This window comes from Melanerpes formicivorus, unplaced genomic scaffold, assembly GCF_026170545.1.
Source record: "Melanerpes formicivorus ecotype bairdi unplaced genomic scaffold, bMelFor1.0.p_v2 SCAF_3, whole genome shotgun sequence".
Classification (NCBI taxonomy): domain Eukaryota; kingdom Metazoa; phylum Chordata; class Aves; order Piciformes; family Picidae; genus Melanerpes; species Melanerpes formicivorus.
This window is the reverse complement of record NW_027142355.1, coordinates 37778673-37795165: the sequence shown is the minus strand read 5'-3', so window position 1 is coordinate 37795165 and position 16493 is coordinate 37778673. Positions and strand designations below refer to the sequence as shown.

Genomic DNA, 16493 nt, shown 5'->3' with positions numbered 1-16493 from the left:
CTGGGAAGGGCTGTTTCTGAGATTATGTGGGTTTGGCAAACTCTTGGTTCTCTGAACTAACACAGCCACCCTTATGTTACTGTCTGGATGTTTACAACTTTATCACATCTGAATTTTCACCTCTTCTTTTAAGGGATGACATGTCCAGTAGCGAGCAGATCTTTGTGATCCTTGCACAGTTTGCACAGCAGAAAACCTGTTAGCAGAGTTCCTTGAGTAATGCTGTTCATTGCAGCGTTCAGCTCCTGTGGAGTATGTCAGAGAGACAGTCAATGATGGCAGGGTATGATGGTTTGAGTGTGAAAGAGGCCTTGGTAGCTGTGAGGTATTGTAGGATTTGTGAAATGTGGCTTTAATTTCCCTCTGTATTTGAACTGAAACCCATGGTCACACACATGGGTGTCACAGTATCACAGTATAACCAAGGTTGGAAGAGACCTCGAGGATCATCGAGTCCAACCTGTCACCACAGACCCCATGACTAGACCATGGCACCAAGTGCCACGTCCAATCTCCTCTTGAACACCTCCAGGGACGGTGACTCCACCACCTCCCTGGGCAGCACATTCCAATGACGAACGACTCGCTCGGTGAAGAACTTCCTCCTCACCTTGAGTCTAAACCTCCCCTGGCGCAGCTTGAGACTGTGTCCTCTTGTTCTGGTGCTGCTTGCCTGGGAGAAGAGACCAACCCCTTCCCGGCTACAACCACCTTTCAGGTAGTTGTAGAGGGCAATGAGGTCTCCCCTAAGCCTCCTCTTCTCCAGGCTAAACAATCCCAGCTCCCTCAGCCTCTCCTCACAGGGCTGTGCTCAAGGCCTCTTCCCAGCCTTGTTGCCCTTCTCTGGACACATTCAAGTGTTTCGATGTCCTTCTTAAACTGAGAGCCCCAGAACTGGACACAGTACTCAAGGTGCAGCCTAACCAAAGCAGAGTACAGGGGCACAATGACTTCCCTGCTCCTGCTGGCCACACTATTCGTAATGAGGCCAGGATGCCATTGGCCTTCTTGGCCGCCTGGGCACACTGCTGGCTCGTGTTTAGGCAGCTGTCTTGTGTGGTGTGTGTGGTTGCCTTGGTTTAAGGTAACATTATGGATCTGTCATGGAAAATTAAACTGTGTCTGTGAAGGTGAGTTCAACTTACAAAGTTTTCAACTCTGTAAAGTTTTCTTTTCTTGCCAATACCTTCATTAGGGTTCAGAGTGTAAGATGGTATAGGCACTAAACTGTAAATAAGCCACTGAACTGTTCATAAAAATCAGTCTTTGGAACAGAGGCATCTTTAAAGAAATAAGTTTACTGGAAAGTTAGGACAGCCACACTTTTTTGGTCTGTATTCCAGGCTTTAGGGTTTGGTGGTTTGGTTTGTTGTTTAGTTTTTGTGGGGTGGTTTTTGGCAGCTTTTTACTCAACAGCTCATGCCAATTATTTGTGCTACTGGAGCAGATGTCCTCCTGGAGTACTGCCACCTACCTCCAAGCATGAGAAGGGCAGTGGCAGTCTGGCATGGGTGCACGCACACTCTCACAGACTAACAATGCCAGAAAAAGGCAAAACCCCTGGGATAAAGCCTTGCACAATTCTAATGTGCTCAGAAACCTATCTTCATTACCTCAAAGGGATTATGGAGGTTCTTCTAAGAAGCTGACATGGGCACCAGCCCAGGTGATGTATCCTTACACCGATGCACACAGCGTAGACATCAAACAGGAGGAGCTGGAAACTGCTAGAAAGATTCAACCTGGCTGCCATTACTGAAACTCAGCAGGAGAAATCCCATGTCTGGAATACAGCTAGTGATGTCTGCAAGCTGTTCAGAAGAGATAGGTGAGGAAGCATGGGCAGAAATGTTGCCCTCTGTGTCAAGAAATTGATAGAATGTGAAGAGTTGGCTCTGAAAAAGAGCCATGAGCATGTTGAAAGCCTAAAAGATGGAAGAGGGTGAGAATTTGAGACTGAAGCTGGGAACCTTGTGGTTGGGGTCTACCATAGTCCACCTGATCAAGGGAAACGTATTGACTAAGTCTTCTTACTCCAGCTGCAGAAAGCTTTGCACATCCAGGCTTTCACCCTTTAGGGTACATCAACCACCCCAATATCTGCTGCAAAAGTAGCACAGCAAGCTGTAGACAATCCAGAAGACTTCTGGAGGGCACTGAGAGGCAACTGTCTTAAGCCAGACAGTTCTACCAGAGGGGATGCAATAGTGAACCTGATGGTCACAAATGCAAGTAAGCTAATCAGTGACATCAAGACTGGAGGTGGCCTGGGTTGCACTGGTCAGACACTGGTAGAGCTCACTGTCCTGAGGGGCACAGGTCAGGCAAGGAGTAATGTTATGATCCTGAATTTTAGAAAGGCAAAATTGAAGCTCTTCAAGGGGTTAGTCAATAGAGCCCCCCAGGAAACTATATCAGTACAGATAGATGGATGAAGGGATTGAGAGCAGTCCTGCAGAGAAGGACTTGGGTACGCTGGTGAATGAAATGCTGGACATGAGCTGGCAATTCGAACTCACAGCTGAAAAGACCAATTGTATCTTGGGCTGCATCAAATACAGCACGGCCAGCAGGTTGAGGGAGCCAGTTCTCTCCCTCTGTTCCACTGTGATGAGACCCTGCCTCTGGAGTCTTCAACACAGGAAAGGCCTGAATCTGTTGGGAGTGGGTCCAGAGTTGGGCCACCAAAAGGACCAGAGTGATGAAACAACTTTTCTGTGAGGAAAGGCTAGGAGGGTTGGAGTTGTTCAGCTTGGAGGAGAGTCCCACTGCCAGTAACTCTAGAGAATTAGAAGACTTTGATTGGACTTTCAGAAACATGTGTTTTAGACTTACACACTGTCTCAATGACTTCTGTTGTCCTAGGGTAAATCCTGAAACCTTTAGAACGCTAGGTTTAGTGGGGTGATTCAAACTTTGCTGGAGTGATCCCAGCATGAGGGAAATGCCAAAAGCCCAGATGGGGTCTCTCTTGGAGCTAAACCAGCAATTGTTATCAACCAGGCCCTTTGCCTCTGGTAGAAGCAGGCTCGGGGATGCGTAGGCTGACACTGACAGACCTGCACCATTCTCATGGTTAACAGCAACATCTTGATTCTCTATTAAACTTTTAAGTGCTGCTTCAAATTGCCCGTGAGGGAGCTCACTGGCTACTGTTTCAGATCGAGCAGCTCTCCCCACTGCCCCTTACCGGTTGCACTCCCCGCTCGGCTCCGCGGAGGCAGGGACAGTGGCGAACCCCGTTTCCCTCCTAGAGATCACTTTTTGGGCGGAGCGACCCCGGCTCTTCCCCGGCTCGTTCACCTCCAGGAAAGCAGCGGGACGAGCCTTCGGCGGTGGCGGGGGGGGAGGCGCGCAGGGGGCGCGGACGGGGCGGTGGCAACCGGGGGAAGGCGAGGGCTGGCGTCAGGCGCTGGGCAGCCACTGGCACGGGAGCTCCCCGCTCGCCTCGCCTCCCGCCGCGGGGCATAAAGGCACCTGAGCCGGAGCTCCGCGCCGCCGGAGCGGGGAGACGACGGGAAGCGGCGACGGCCGAGCGAGCGAGCGAGCGTGCGGGGGTCGAGCCGGGCCCCGCCGCGCAGCCCCCTCCATGCGCCTCGCTGGCGGAGCCGGCTCCCCACCGGCGGCGGCCTCGCCCGGGAACGACAGCCGGTGGCGGCCGGCGGAACCCGGCGACGGCAGCAGCCCCAGCCCCGAGGCGTGGTCGGGGTCACCCAACGGCAGCCTGGGCGGCTGGGACCCCTTCGGGCGGGACGAGGAGTTGGCGAAGCTGGAGATCGCAGTGCTGGCCGTCACCTTTGCCGTGGCGGTGGTGGGCAACGGCAGCGTGCTGCTGGCCCTGCGGCGCACGCCGCGCAAGGCGTCCCGCATGCACCTCTTCATCCGCCACCTCAGCCTGGCTGACCTGGTGGTGGCCTTCTTCCAGGTGCTGCCCCAGCTGTGCTGGGAGGTGACCCACCGCTTCCACGGCCCCGACGGGCTCTGCCGCGTCGTCAAGCACCTGCAGGTCTTTGGCATGTTCGCCTCAGCGTACATGCTGGTGGCCATGACCGCCGACCGCTACATCGCCGTCTGTCACCCACTGAAAACTCTACAGCAGCCCACCAAACGCTCCTATGGGATGATCGCGGCGGCCTGGGTGCTCAGCCTGCTGCTCAGCACCCCGCAGTACTTCATCTTCTCCCTCAGCGAGGTGGAGCGAGGCTCACAGGTCTACGACTGCTGGGCACACTTCATCATGCCCTGGGGGCCCCGCGCTTATATCACTTGGATCACCGGCGGCATTTTCGTCGCGCCCGTCCTCATTCTGGTCACCTGCTACGGCTTCATCTGCTACCACATCTGGCGCAACGTCAGGGGCAAGACGCGCCCGGGGGAGGAGGCGGGTGGCAGGCGGCGGGCGGGCGGCAGCGGCCCGCAGAGTGGGCTGCTTCTTGCCCCCTGTGTTGTCAGCAGCGTCAAGACCATCTCCCGCGCCAAGATCCGCACCGTCAAGATGACCTTTGTCATCGTTTCGGCGTACGTCGTCTGCTGGGCGCCCTTCTTCACCATCCAGATGTGGTCTGTCTGGGACCAGCGCTTTTCCTGGGTCGGTAGGTGCCGGGGAGGTCCTGCTGGGCACGGGGAGAGATCTCCGCCGGTTTCCCCTAGGCCGTACCGGCCCGCCTGGGGCTCCTCTGGCGGCGCAGCCGGCTCTCCTGGGGAGGGGTGCATTTCTGAGGCGAATGTGGGGGAGATAGGGCGCTGGAGCCCAGAGCGTGACCGAGGCGAGGCATCGCTAAATAGGATCCTCTCTCCGCGGGCCAGAGCGGCTGAAACGCCCTCTTCCCCCGCAGGCGCCGGTGTGCGGCACGGTGGGCAAGCCCTTGGCCCCCGCCACCGGCACAGCCCGCACTGCCGGACGGGGCGGCCCCGGGGAGCTGCGGTGCAGGGCAGCGGGACGCAGCTCGGCGTGTCCCGGGAGCAGCCGGAGCGGAGCGGCTGCTTGTGGCCGCTGGGTCCCTCGGGCGGAGCAGCAGCAGCCACCGCGTTCTCATCCAGAGCAAAATTAGCGGATGGGAGCTGAAATGTTCGCTCCGGTAATTTGAACCAGCAACATTTTCTTCCGTTTGAAGTTGCCAATTAATAAAACTTCAGAAACGTTCTGTGTTATTTTTAAGCATACACACGTATATGTCAAGCGTATTATACTAGCAAGGAACCTTCTAAACCTTCTCTGCTATAACTGCCTTGCGTGTATGTTCTCTGCAGCCTAATAATGGAATTGAGTGCAGGCTTAACTCCGACGCCTTCATCTCAATACCGCAGTCACCCCTGAGTAGCTCCATTGGACAGCCACCAGTTCTCATGAAACAGTAGCAATATAGTATTTTGGAGACACTTGCCTCACTGTTAATTCCGGCCGGCAAGATACAACCATCTGCTCTTTCCTCATAATAAGAAAGCAGAAAGCCAAATTTTGGAATTCAGGGTTGGGAATTTTGTGGGTTGGTTGGTTTGGTTGGTTTAGGGGGGGGGAGGTGTGGGGGAGGTGAGCTTTGTTTGGGGTTTTGTTTGGGTTGTTTGCTTCCCACTCCCCCTCATCCCCCTTTAATAACCTCAAAATATCACTTACTGTATAGTGAGAGCATTGATTGCCCCTAATATGGGAATAAAAACAAGCCTAAAATGCAGGTCTCTACAGAGAAATAAATGCTTGAAGTAGACAAAAATATATATATTATTATTGCTATTAGTATTAATAATAATTATTATTATATTATATTATATTATATTATATTATATTATATTATATTATATTATATTATATTATATTATATTATATTATATTTTCTCTACTTCAAAACAAATGGAAACTTAATTGAACAGAAGTATTTGGTAGGTTTGTTTGAAGAGATTCTTTAAACCTCCAGAACTGCATAACACAGCAGTTACTTTTGTTGGAGATTTGATATCTGCAGAGATCACTAACTGATCAGACTAAATCTATATTTAGAATATTTGATAACTTAACTGATTTTGAAGATAGAAGACCATGACTGTTTCATGGCACAGGGCTAACTTCTGGTTTTCCCTGAAGCAAAATTTGTTCAACCTCTGAAATCCAGGTTTGATTCACAACCTGGGTATTCAACACTTCCCAGAATGCAAATGTAAACAGCAAAGGTCAGTGCTATTGAAGGCAGTGGGAAATCAGGGGGAATTTTGCCACTGCCCTCCAGGGTAACCAATTTTTCAAAACAGAAGTCTGAATACAAACTGTTCAGTATTTAAAGCATGAGCTTATCAACACATGGATAAACATCAGTGGAAATGGGACTAAAGTATTATTCTGGATTAATTGCTCCATAATCTCTGTCAGAGCTTTTTGAAGTTTGTTCAGACAAACTCCCATTGGCTTCAGTGGCAGCCTTACATAAACAAGAACTTTTTTCATTATGCCCCCATTACTCATTTCAAATCCTGCTGCTTAACTTTTAGACCTTTCAACTATTCACGACAATAAATCCAACAGTCAAAGAATTGATTGACTGAATAGTGCAAATGTTCTTTTGGTGGTTAAAAAGCTTTCTTCCCCTCCCTTCCCAGATTCTGAAAACACTGCCACTACCGTCACAGCTCTGTTGGCCAGTCTGAACAGCTGCTGTAACCCATGGATCTACATGTTCTTCAGTGGGCACCTCCTGCAAGACTGCATACAGAGCTTTCCTTGCTGCCAAAAAATAAGGCAAACACTGAGTAAAGAAGATTCAAACAGCAACAGCAGGCGACAGACTTCTTTTACCAATCACAGAAGCCCAACCCACAGCCTGAATACCTGGCGAGAGTCTCCCCACTCCAAATCAACCAGCTTCATCCCTGTTCCAACCTGAGACAGACCCAGGGCAGGCAGGGCTTGCTGCCCCAGAACAGCACTTGGAAAGGTTAAGGCACAGAACTTTATGCTGGTCATAGGTGCCAGGCATGGTAAGAAGACATGGCGAGGTTCTCCCTAAGACAAAATATGCTACGTTGCTCAGTAAAGTATTCCACGGTCTGTAAGTTATTTTCTGAAAGGTGTTAGAACTTGGGCCACCGATCAGGAAGGTGTGACAACAATAAAGCAATTATTTTTCTAAGTAGAATTTATTCTCTTCAGTTTCTTTGTTTTTAAAATACTTTGTGCATTGATTGCTTGCTGTTCATAGCTGTACAAATAAGTGGAGCTGGCCTGCCTTGGGGGAGCTCCGCTCTCTAGTGTTAACGCCTCAAACTTCCCACGACTGTCCAATGAATTCACAGGGAAAGAAGATTGTATGAGCAAGGTGACAAAATAAAAAGACATGGTTAGACAGGCTCTGAGTTATTGGCAGCTTAATTTATTGTACTGCTTTATCTTGTGAAGGTCCAGCAGCTCTCAGGTACTGGAATGTAACAGCCCATGTGAAGGCAAATCCTTCAGTGCTGCCGATGTGTGTATGTGTATTGTGGAGCTTCACTTTCAGGGTAACATTTCCTCTTCCCTTCATCTTCATGGAAGTTATACAGCAATTTTTTTTGTTTTTCTTAATTATTACTTCTTTTTTGTATTGTTGCACCTGCCTTGATTCCTTGATTTTTTTTTTAACCAATTAAAAAAGAAGTCTGTTGGTAAATAATTGTACTAAGCTACGACTGTCTCAGCACTGTTACAGACATAGACTAAGAAAATTCATAGCTACTGAACGACTTGCTTTGTGGATGAGGATTGCATCCTTTTGTATTTTTGTTGGTTTGATTTTTTTTTATGTTTGGTTCCCCCCTCACTAAGACAGCTGGCTTCCAGCCACAATTGGTTGTCAAGCAAACAGCCCCATACATTTGGAAGAAAGGGGCTGTTTGGTAAGGGCTGAAGAATCAGTGTATTCCAAGACATGGATTTGAGAGTCAGATTTGCAAGTCCTCTGAGAACATATAAAAATTGCCCATGTTGTTTGGCTTTTTTTTTTGGACAAATCATGTCAGTGTAGTCCTCAAAATTCACAAATAGTCCTCAAAATTCACAGTAAACTGCAGTTTAAAGCTATCACGAGAATTTTACTCATATAAAGTATTGAAGGTGTGCTGGTTCTCACTACAGTGCATGCCAAATCAAATTGTAGTTCTTGCAGCCTGTAAATAGTCCCTTCTTTCCATGGAATCTGATGTTTACCTGGAGGTTGGATTCTGAAGTTCCTTGCATAAGTTTTGCTGTGGTTTTAAAGTCCTGAGGATCTCTTTGAGAGTAAAGCTACTTGTTTGCTCCATTTTCCCGAGCTCGCTGGCTCCTGAAATCCAGGTGCTCCCCTTGCACATGCACAGGACTTCTGGCTTGCTAGAGCAGTGGCTCTGAGGAACCTGATCTAGTGGAAGATGACCCTGTCCATGGCAGGGGTGTTGGAACTAGATGATCCTTGAGGTCCCCTTCCAAACTTGACACTTCTGTGACGCATGCATGGCAGTGTAATGTGCATGCTTATGTTTGCAAGGTGGAACCTCAGCAACAGCTTTCTCTCATTCCCACCAAAACCAGACAAACAAAATTGCTTTTCTAATTGCTTAAGGAGAAGGAGAAGGAGAAAAACAAGATGGTTTTCACTGAGGATAGTGCTGGCTATGTGTTTGTCTCAATAATTGGAGCAGGAATTAACAGGGCTAGATGCTGGATATGATCATATTCAACCTGTTGTCCACTCCAGAAGCTCCCAGACCTAACACAGACATATTCCCAAAGAATAGGGAAGATTATAGCTAAAAAAATGTTTAGATTTTGTTGTCACTGAAGAAAATCTAGTCTAATCATGTAAGCACAGAATGGCTTGGGTTGGAAGGGACCTCTGACGGTCATCTAGTCCAGCCCCCTCTGCGGTAAGCAGGGACATCCTCAACCAGATCAGATTGCCCAGAGTCCTGTCGAGCCGCAGCTGAAATATCTCCAGGGATGGGGCCCAAACCACCTCTCTGGGAAACCTGTTCCAGTGATCCACCACCCTCATGGTAAAGAACTTGTTCCTTGCATCCAAGCTAAATCTGCTCTTCTCTAGTTTGAATGTTTTTCAAAATGTTATTAATGTCATCCTTAACACTAGAACCCAGAGGACAGTACAGGGGAATGGCTCATATTTAATAGACTCTCTTTTCCACCACCTTTAGTACACAGATATGACTGCACCAGTTCTGAGTGAAGGTTTGTGAACCCCAAGTTATATTTTAAGTCTGAAAAGAACAATGCATGCAGTGGCATTGGGTGTGTGTATATTTGTGCACTGAACAGGTACTGCATATGTTTTACAAGTAGGTAATTCACAGTTACTGAAATTGCAAATGTTTCAAGTTAAGTACACTATCCTTTGCCTTGCTTTCTACTTGTATTGCTAGTTTCTTTGTACATGAATATATATATATGTGTATTAAAAAGCACTTGGCTGTACTAGTGGGGTATTCGTGTTTGTAGCACTGAATTCTTTTTCTATGACACTTTATGTTCAAACCAAGAAAACACATGTGAAATGTTGAGAACAAAACTAAGCTGGGAAATGACCAAAGTCACAGAATCACAGAATGCTAGGGGCTGGAAGAGACCTTGACAGATCATCCAGACCAACTCCTCTGCCAGATCAGGATCACCTACACCAGATCACACCAGAACACATCCAGGGAGCCTTTGAATATCTCCATAAAGAAAAAAACAAGAAAATATAAAAAAACAGGCTTGAAATTGTACTTTTAAGTTTCTTCCAAATGTGTTACAAAATCTAGCACAGGTCACACAGGAACACATCCAGACAGGCCTTGAAAGTCTCCAGAGAAGGAGATTCCACAACCAGAATGGGGAGCCTGTTCCAGTGCTCTGGGACCCTTACAGCAAAGAAGTTCTTCCTCATGTTGAGGTGGAACTTCCTGTGCTGTAGTTTACATCCATTGCTCCATGTCCTATCACAGGGCACAAGTGAACAGAGGTTGTCCCTTCCTTCCTGACACCCAGCCCTCAGATATTTATTAACATTTCTTAGATCCCCTCTCAGTCTCCTCCTCTTCAGGCTAAAGAGCCTCAGGTCTCTCAGCCTTTCCTCATAAGGCAGTGCTTCAGTCCCTTCATCATCCTTGTAGCCCTCTGTTGGACTCCCTCAATCCTTTTGAAACTTTTAGCTTCTAATATAAAACATGGTGGGATGGATGAGCCTGTGCTGTGTTGTTTGTGCTGGCATTGCCCAGAATCACAACATTTTAAAGACAATTAAATGGCAGAAATTATATAGAAGAGGGAAATGATTTTGTTGTCTTCAACAAGAAATGTAAGTTGCCAAAAAGCTGTTAAAAATATTTGAGCAAAACATATCATTGGTTCAGAAGAAAAAGAAGTTTGCTTTGTTTGATTGATTGATTTTTGTTGTGGTGGTTTGGTTGGGTTTTGTTTGTGTGTTTGTTTCTGTGTTAGCACAGCATGAGCGATGTCCACAGGAAGATGAAGTTCATGTGTGTGCAGTCCTGCAAAGACATAGGTTTTGTCTGCAGATAATAATAATAATAATAGTAGTAGTAGTAGTAGTAATAAACAACCAGGTTGGAAGAGACCTTCAAGATCATCGTGTCCAACCCATCAACCAATCCAACCCACCTAAACAACTAACCCATGGCACCAAGCACCCCATCAAGTCTCCTCCTGAACACCTCCAACGATGGTGACTCCACCACCTCCCCAGGCAGCCCAGAACATAAGTCGTTTGTGGCTCAGTTGGTAGCGCACAAGACCTTTAATGGGAAGGTCTTGAGTTCAAGCCTGCAGTGGACAGTAGTGTCCTCCCTACTCTAGTCATGAGGCCTATGGTGACAGGTTGGACTCGATGATCTTTGAGGTCTCTTCCAACCTTAGTGATACTGATACTGATATAATATTCCCTTCAGGTAGTTGTAGAGAGCGATAAGGTCACCCCTGAGTCTCCTCTTCTCCAGGCTAAGCAACCCCAGCTCCCTCAGTCTCTCCTCATAGGGCTTGTGTTCCAAACCCCTCACCAACTTTGTTGCCCTTCTCTGGACTCGCTCCAGCAAGTCAACCTCCTTCCTAAACTGAGGGGCCCAGAGCTGGACACAGTACTCGAGGTGTGGCCTAACCAGTGCAGTGTCCAGGGGCAGAATGACCTCCCTGCTCCTGCTGGACACTCTGTTCTTGATACAGGCCAGGATGCCATTGGCCCTCTTGGAATCTGATGGCCGGTCCCAAACTGTCCAGACTGGAGGACTTTATTCAAGTGTATTCCTGTGCATTTCCAATTTGTGCCTATGGAAAACAGGGCAGAAAAAGGCCAGGAGTTGCAGCACTGGATGGTGTCCCGGGACATGTGCCTATGACCCAGCTTTGAGAAGTGAACCAAGATCTTACAGTAGAGCTATTGCTGAAATACAAAGTTAGTTGCTATGTGGAGGAAGCTTTTACAGAGTTTTCCTAGACTGAATTCCCCACCTACAGAAACAACTAATTAAATGCAATGGGATCTTCTAAAATGTGTCTGCACGTTTCAGTTGTACAGTCCTTCCTGTACAGGACGGGGAAGTCCTTCTGTGTTGGGGAAGATTGGGAGGCAGGAAAGAGTTCATGTGCTTAAAGACTACTTTGGAGCTTCAGTTACTGTTACAAGGTAGTTTTTAGTACCTTTTCTTTAGGAATGGACTTGGGAAATGTTGCACTTGCTACTTGGATGAAAGAATTACTGGGGATATGGATGAGCAGCTTTCAACATCCAGGCACAGAGCACAGCTGCTCTGCAGGGAGCAGTCCCTGGCTGGTTCAGGCAATAGCTCCTCACACAAGAGTAAGTCCAGCTAGTCTTGAAAAAGGCAGGGAGCTGCTGAAAGTAATGTAAGTCATGCAGAATGCTTTGTGCAGGCATGTGAAAGCAAACAAACAACAATCACAACTAGACCCTGCCGAGCTTTGTTAGAGCCAACCAGTATAGGTCTGCTTCTCCCAGGACCAGTCCTGAAGAAAGTCCTGGATTGGAACTGTGTTAATGGATTAATACTGCATTGCTGTTTTGGTACAACTGCTCAGTAATTTCTCATGTCTTAGTATAAACTTGCTTGGCATAACAGTTTACATGCAAATCAGCCTTAGGTGAAGACCTAAGGACATTTTTAGCTGAATTCCTGACACAGTCCACTGGGTTATTCCATTTCTGAAAAGCAAGGCTGTGAGGCAGCATTGGGATTGCAAAGCTCTCTTCTCAGCTGTATGCTGAAGAGATTAGCAAGTCTTTGTATTTCTAGGTGGACCAAGATATTGCTGTGTACAGGTAGACTTTCCTCTAATCAGAGAAGAATCTTCACATTTCCAATATGTTGCCCATTTCAAATCCACTCCCCAAGTCAAATCAAGTCAACTCCAAGGACAGTTTTGAACCACTGTGGTCCATCATGGGTTTCTGTAAGGTGCTAGCACTAATAGAAAATCACAGAATTAACAGAATACATCTGCTTGGAAGAGACCTCAAAGTTCATCCAGTCCAATCCTTGACCCAGCATTGAAGGGTCCCTAAGTGTCAGGCCCACCTCCAAGGACAGTGACTCCACCACTATCCTGGGCAAACCACTCCAATGTTTGATAACCCTCTCAGTGAAGAAGCATTTTCTAATATCTAGCCTAAATTATTTAAGCAGGCATGGAGATTTATTGCTCTCTGCATAAATAAGGACTACAGTCTCATGACTGTCAATTCTTAAATTGATTGCACTTGTACCCTGCCATAGGACAAAGTGCTATTGAAATCACAGCCCTCCTTCCATGGCAGTTGTTTTGTTACACAGGACTATAGCATTTCATTTTTGTTGCTCTAATGTGGTAGACCTGTGAGACCTGTTTAAACACATTTATGAGCTTTCCTTCTGCCTCTGGTCAAAAAATACAGCCTTAATGAGACTGAAGAAAAAAATTCCCCATGATTCCCATTTTGACTTATGAATGATGTCTAAGAATGTGTTTCTTGTATGTTTCTCCAGGCTAAACAATCCCAGCTCCCTCAGCCTCTCCTCACAGGGCTGTGCTCAAGGCCTCTCCCCAGTCTTGTTGCCCTTCTCTGGACACATTCAAGTGTCTCAATGTCCTTCTTAAACTGAGGGGCCCAGAACTGGACACAGGACTCAAGGTGTGGGTGTTCCTCTTTGTGTTAATCAGTGTCATTCCTCTCTAACCTAGCTGGTAGGCACAGGTAGGAAGCCACTGCTGCCCCATTTGCACTGTTGTCTTTTCCCTCTTACAAAGGCACAGGCACTGACAGGACAGCAGGAGGCCTGGATTATATTTCCAAGTGACAATGGCCACATATGCAGTAGTGGCAAAGTTAATTTACTGGTGCCCGAGTTATCCTTCTGCAGTTCAGGGTAATAAAGATTATCTTGATCCATGAATTCCTGTAGGAAAACATGGATAAGAAGTGCTGTGTATGAATTCAATATCCCTTCTCAAACAAAGCACCAAAGCCTTGGAAGCAAAACATAACAAAACTGGCAGTACAAATTACTTGTCACTCCAGGCCATTCTGGACGATGAGAAACAGATAACCAGAGACTGGCTGCCCCAGCCTCTTTCACTGCTGCTGGTGTGATTGCTTCAGCTACAGCCGCTCTTGTCCCTGGTAATGCTTGCTGCAGGAAGACTAAGGACAGAGACCACAGAAGTAGCAGCAGACAGGATTGCCATGAAAACACTTTCATTTCAAATTCCTTTTGGAGGAAGGAATGTGGATCCTGTCAAATAAAAAGCCTACAGTGAATCCTGGGAAAGACATGAACTGGTGACTCAGAGAGTAAATAAACCATGTCCTAGTCAAAAGATGATTTGAAAGAATCAAGGCACTTTCTATTTTGTAACTGTAACTATGAATAGGAGCACCTCTCCTATGAAGACAGGCTGAGGGAGTTGGGGTTGTTCAGTCTGCAGAGGAGAAGGCTCTGAGGAGACCTTACTGTGGCCTTCCAGCATCTGAAGAGGGCATACAAGAAAGCTGGGGAGGGACTTTTTAGGGTGTTGGGTAGTGACAGGACTAGAGGGAATGAATCCAAGATAGAGGAGGGAAGATTTAGATTAGACATTAGGAAGAAGCTCTGCACCATGAGGGTGGCGAGACACTGGAACAGGTTGTCTGGGGAGGTGGTAGAAGCCTCATCCCTGGAAGTTTTTAAGGCCAGGCTGGATGTGGCTCTGGGCAGCCTGATCTAGTGGAAAGTGTCCCTGCCCATGGCAGTGGGGTTTGAACTAGAGGATCCTTGAGCCCTGACAACTCTGTGATTCTGTGAACATATGATTTATTATTTAGAAAAGGAGCCCTTTGCCAGCAAGTATCAAGTAAATATCTCTTCTGAGATGGCTAGCTGCAAGGCAACCTTTAAAAGGGGACAGTGATCTCTGCAAGTGAAGCATTGAACATGCAACTTCTAGGGGCTTGGCCCCCACCAATACACACATATCCTGTGGGAAATGCAGGCAGTTACAGACCTTTCAGGCAGGAGAAAGGAAGAAACCTAAATACCAATCTCCTTTTTGGAAAGAGGTAGTAAAGTCAGTCTAAATGTCATAATAGATGCCTAATTCTTCAAGCTCAAAGGCAACAGTCCTCCTAGTGTTTTAGAATGCTTTCGGCTGAAGATGTTGTGGAAGTGAAGAGTGGTGTATGAACAATCCTCTCTAGGGATCTACCTGAGAGAGTCCAATGGAAAGCTGCAAGGATGATGAAGGGACTGGAGCAGTGCCTCATGAAGAAAGGCTGAGAGACCTGGGGCTCTTTAGCCTAAAGAGGAGGAGACTGAGAGGGGATCTATGAAATGTGTATCAATATCTGAGGACTAGGTGTCAGGAAGCAAGGGACAGCTTCTGCTCACTTATGCCCTGTGATAGGAACAGGGGCAATGGATATAAAATACAGCACAGGAAGTTCCACCTCAGCATGAGGAAGAACTTTATTGTAAGGGTTACAGAGCACTGGAACAGGCTGCCCAGAGAGGTGGTGGAGTCTCCTTCTCTGGAGACTTTCAAGACCCATCTCGATGTGTTCCTATGTGACCTGCACTAAATTCTATGGTCCTGCTCTGGCAGGGGGGGTGGACTTGAAGATCTTCAGAGGTCTCTTCCAACCCCTGAAATCCTATGATCCTATGAACCCAAAGCATTATGAGGCATTTAATGTTACAGCACTCTTATCAAAAGGAGCAACTTGCTTTGGAGGCGGTAAAATGTTTTCCTAAGTAAGAATAGTAACTGTAAAGTCATGTCTAAGGGAAAAAAAGAATTTGATAGTAAATGCTCTCTCCTGGCTCACTGCAAAACAGGCAGAGTTACGCAGTAAACATCTGTAGACTGGGGTAGGCACAGACAAATGCATCCTCTGAAATACTGCAGGTATGTCACCTCAGAGGAAACCACAGGTAACCATTCACTGTGTTGTTGGCAGAGGTTGAGACAAATTTGCCACACACTTGCTCTGAGAAATTCTCTTCCAGAGAAGGAGCATACATTTTTTAAAGAGCCCCCACAACATTTTCTAAATGTGAGACAATTCAGTGTTTCCATGGGAGCAAAGGAATGATTCCAGGTGTTGCACAAGACTAGGGCTGAGTCCTGCAAGACAGTTGTATATCCACGTGGATTTCAAGCCTTCTGGAGTTCCATTATGGACGGTGCTTCAAACGTTATGAGGGCAGTCAGGGCAATAAAGAATTACACACAGTAAATAGTATCACAGTATCATTCAGGGTTGGAAGGGACCACAAGGATCATCTAGTTCCAACCCCCCTGCCATGGGCAGGGACACCCCACACTACATCAGCCTGGCCACAGCCTCATCCAGCCTGGGCTTAAACACCTCCAGGGACAGGGCCTCGACCACCTCCCTGGACAACCCATTCCAGGGCTTCAATACTCTCATGGTGAAAAACCTCCTCCTCACCTCCAGCCTGAATCTCCCCACCTCCAGCTTCATTCCATTCCCCCTAGTCCTATCACTACCTGAGATTCTGAGAAGTCCCTCCCCAGCCTTCCTGTAGGCCCCCTTCAGATACTGGAAGGCCACAATGAGGTCACCTCGGAGCCTTCTCTTCTGCAGACTGAACAGCCCCAACTCCTTCAGTCTGTCCTCACAGGAGAGGTGCTCCAGCCCTCTGCTCATCCTTGTGGCCCTTCTCTGGACACATTCCAGCACCTCCAGATCCCTCTTGTAATAGGGGCTCCAGAACTGGAGGCAGTACTCCCGGTGGGGTCTCCCCAGAGCTGAGTAGAGGGGGAGGGTCACCTCCCTTGACCTGCTGGCCACACTTCTCCTGATGCAGCCCAGGATCTGATTGGCTTTGCAGGCTGCAAGTGCACATTGAGAGCTCATGTTGAGCTTTTTGTCCACCAGCACCCCCAAGTCTCTCTCCTCAGGGCTGCTTTCCAGCCAGTCACTGCCCATACATTATATACATTAGTGTCTCTGTACATAATACAATTTCCCAAACTAAATTGCACTTGT

General features: G+C 47.5%; 1 protein-coding gene across 1 annotated transcript; it reads left to right on the top strand.

Annotated features, from left to right (window-relative positions):
• The first annotated feature begins 3589 nt into the window (after positions 1-3589).
• On the top strand, positions 3590-9417 carry AVPR1A (arginine vasopressin receptor 1A). The gene is made up of 2 exons (XM_068164716.1): positions 3590-4592; positions 6589-9417. The coding sequence occupies exons 1-2, from the start codon at positions 3590-3592 to the stop codon at positions 6870-6872; spliced, it is 1287 nt and encodes a 428-aa protein (XP_068020817.1). The 3' UTR covers positions 6873-9417.
• The last annotated feature ends 7076 nt before the right edge of the window (positions 9418-16493 follow it).

Bases quoted from the DNA above. Each gene is read 5' to 3' on its own strand.
- AVPR1A (XM_068164716.1), top strand. From the start codon at position 3,590: ATGCGCCTCGCTGGCGGAGCCGGCTCCCCACCGGCGGCGGCCTCGCCC. The intron at 4,593-6,588 runs GTAGGTGCCGGG...CTCCCTTCCCAG, and splicing joins CCAGCGCTTTTCCTGGGTCG to ATTCTGAAAACACTGCCACT.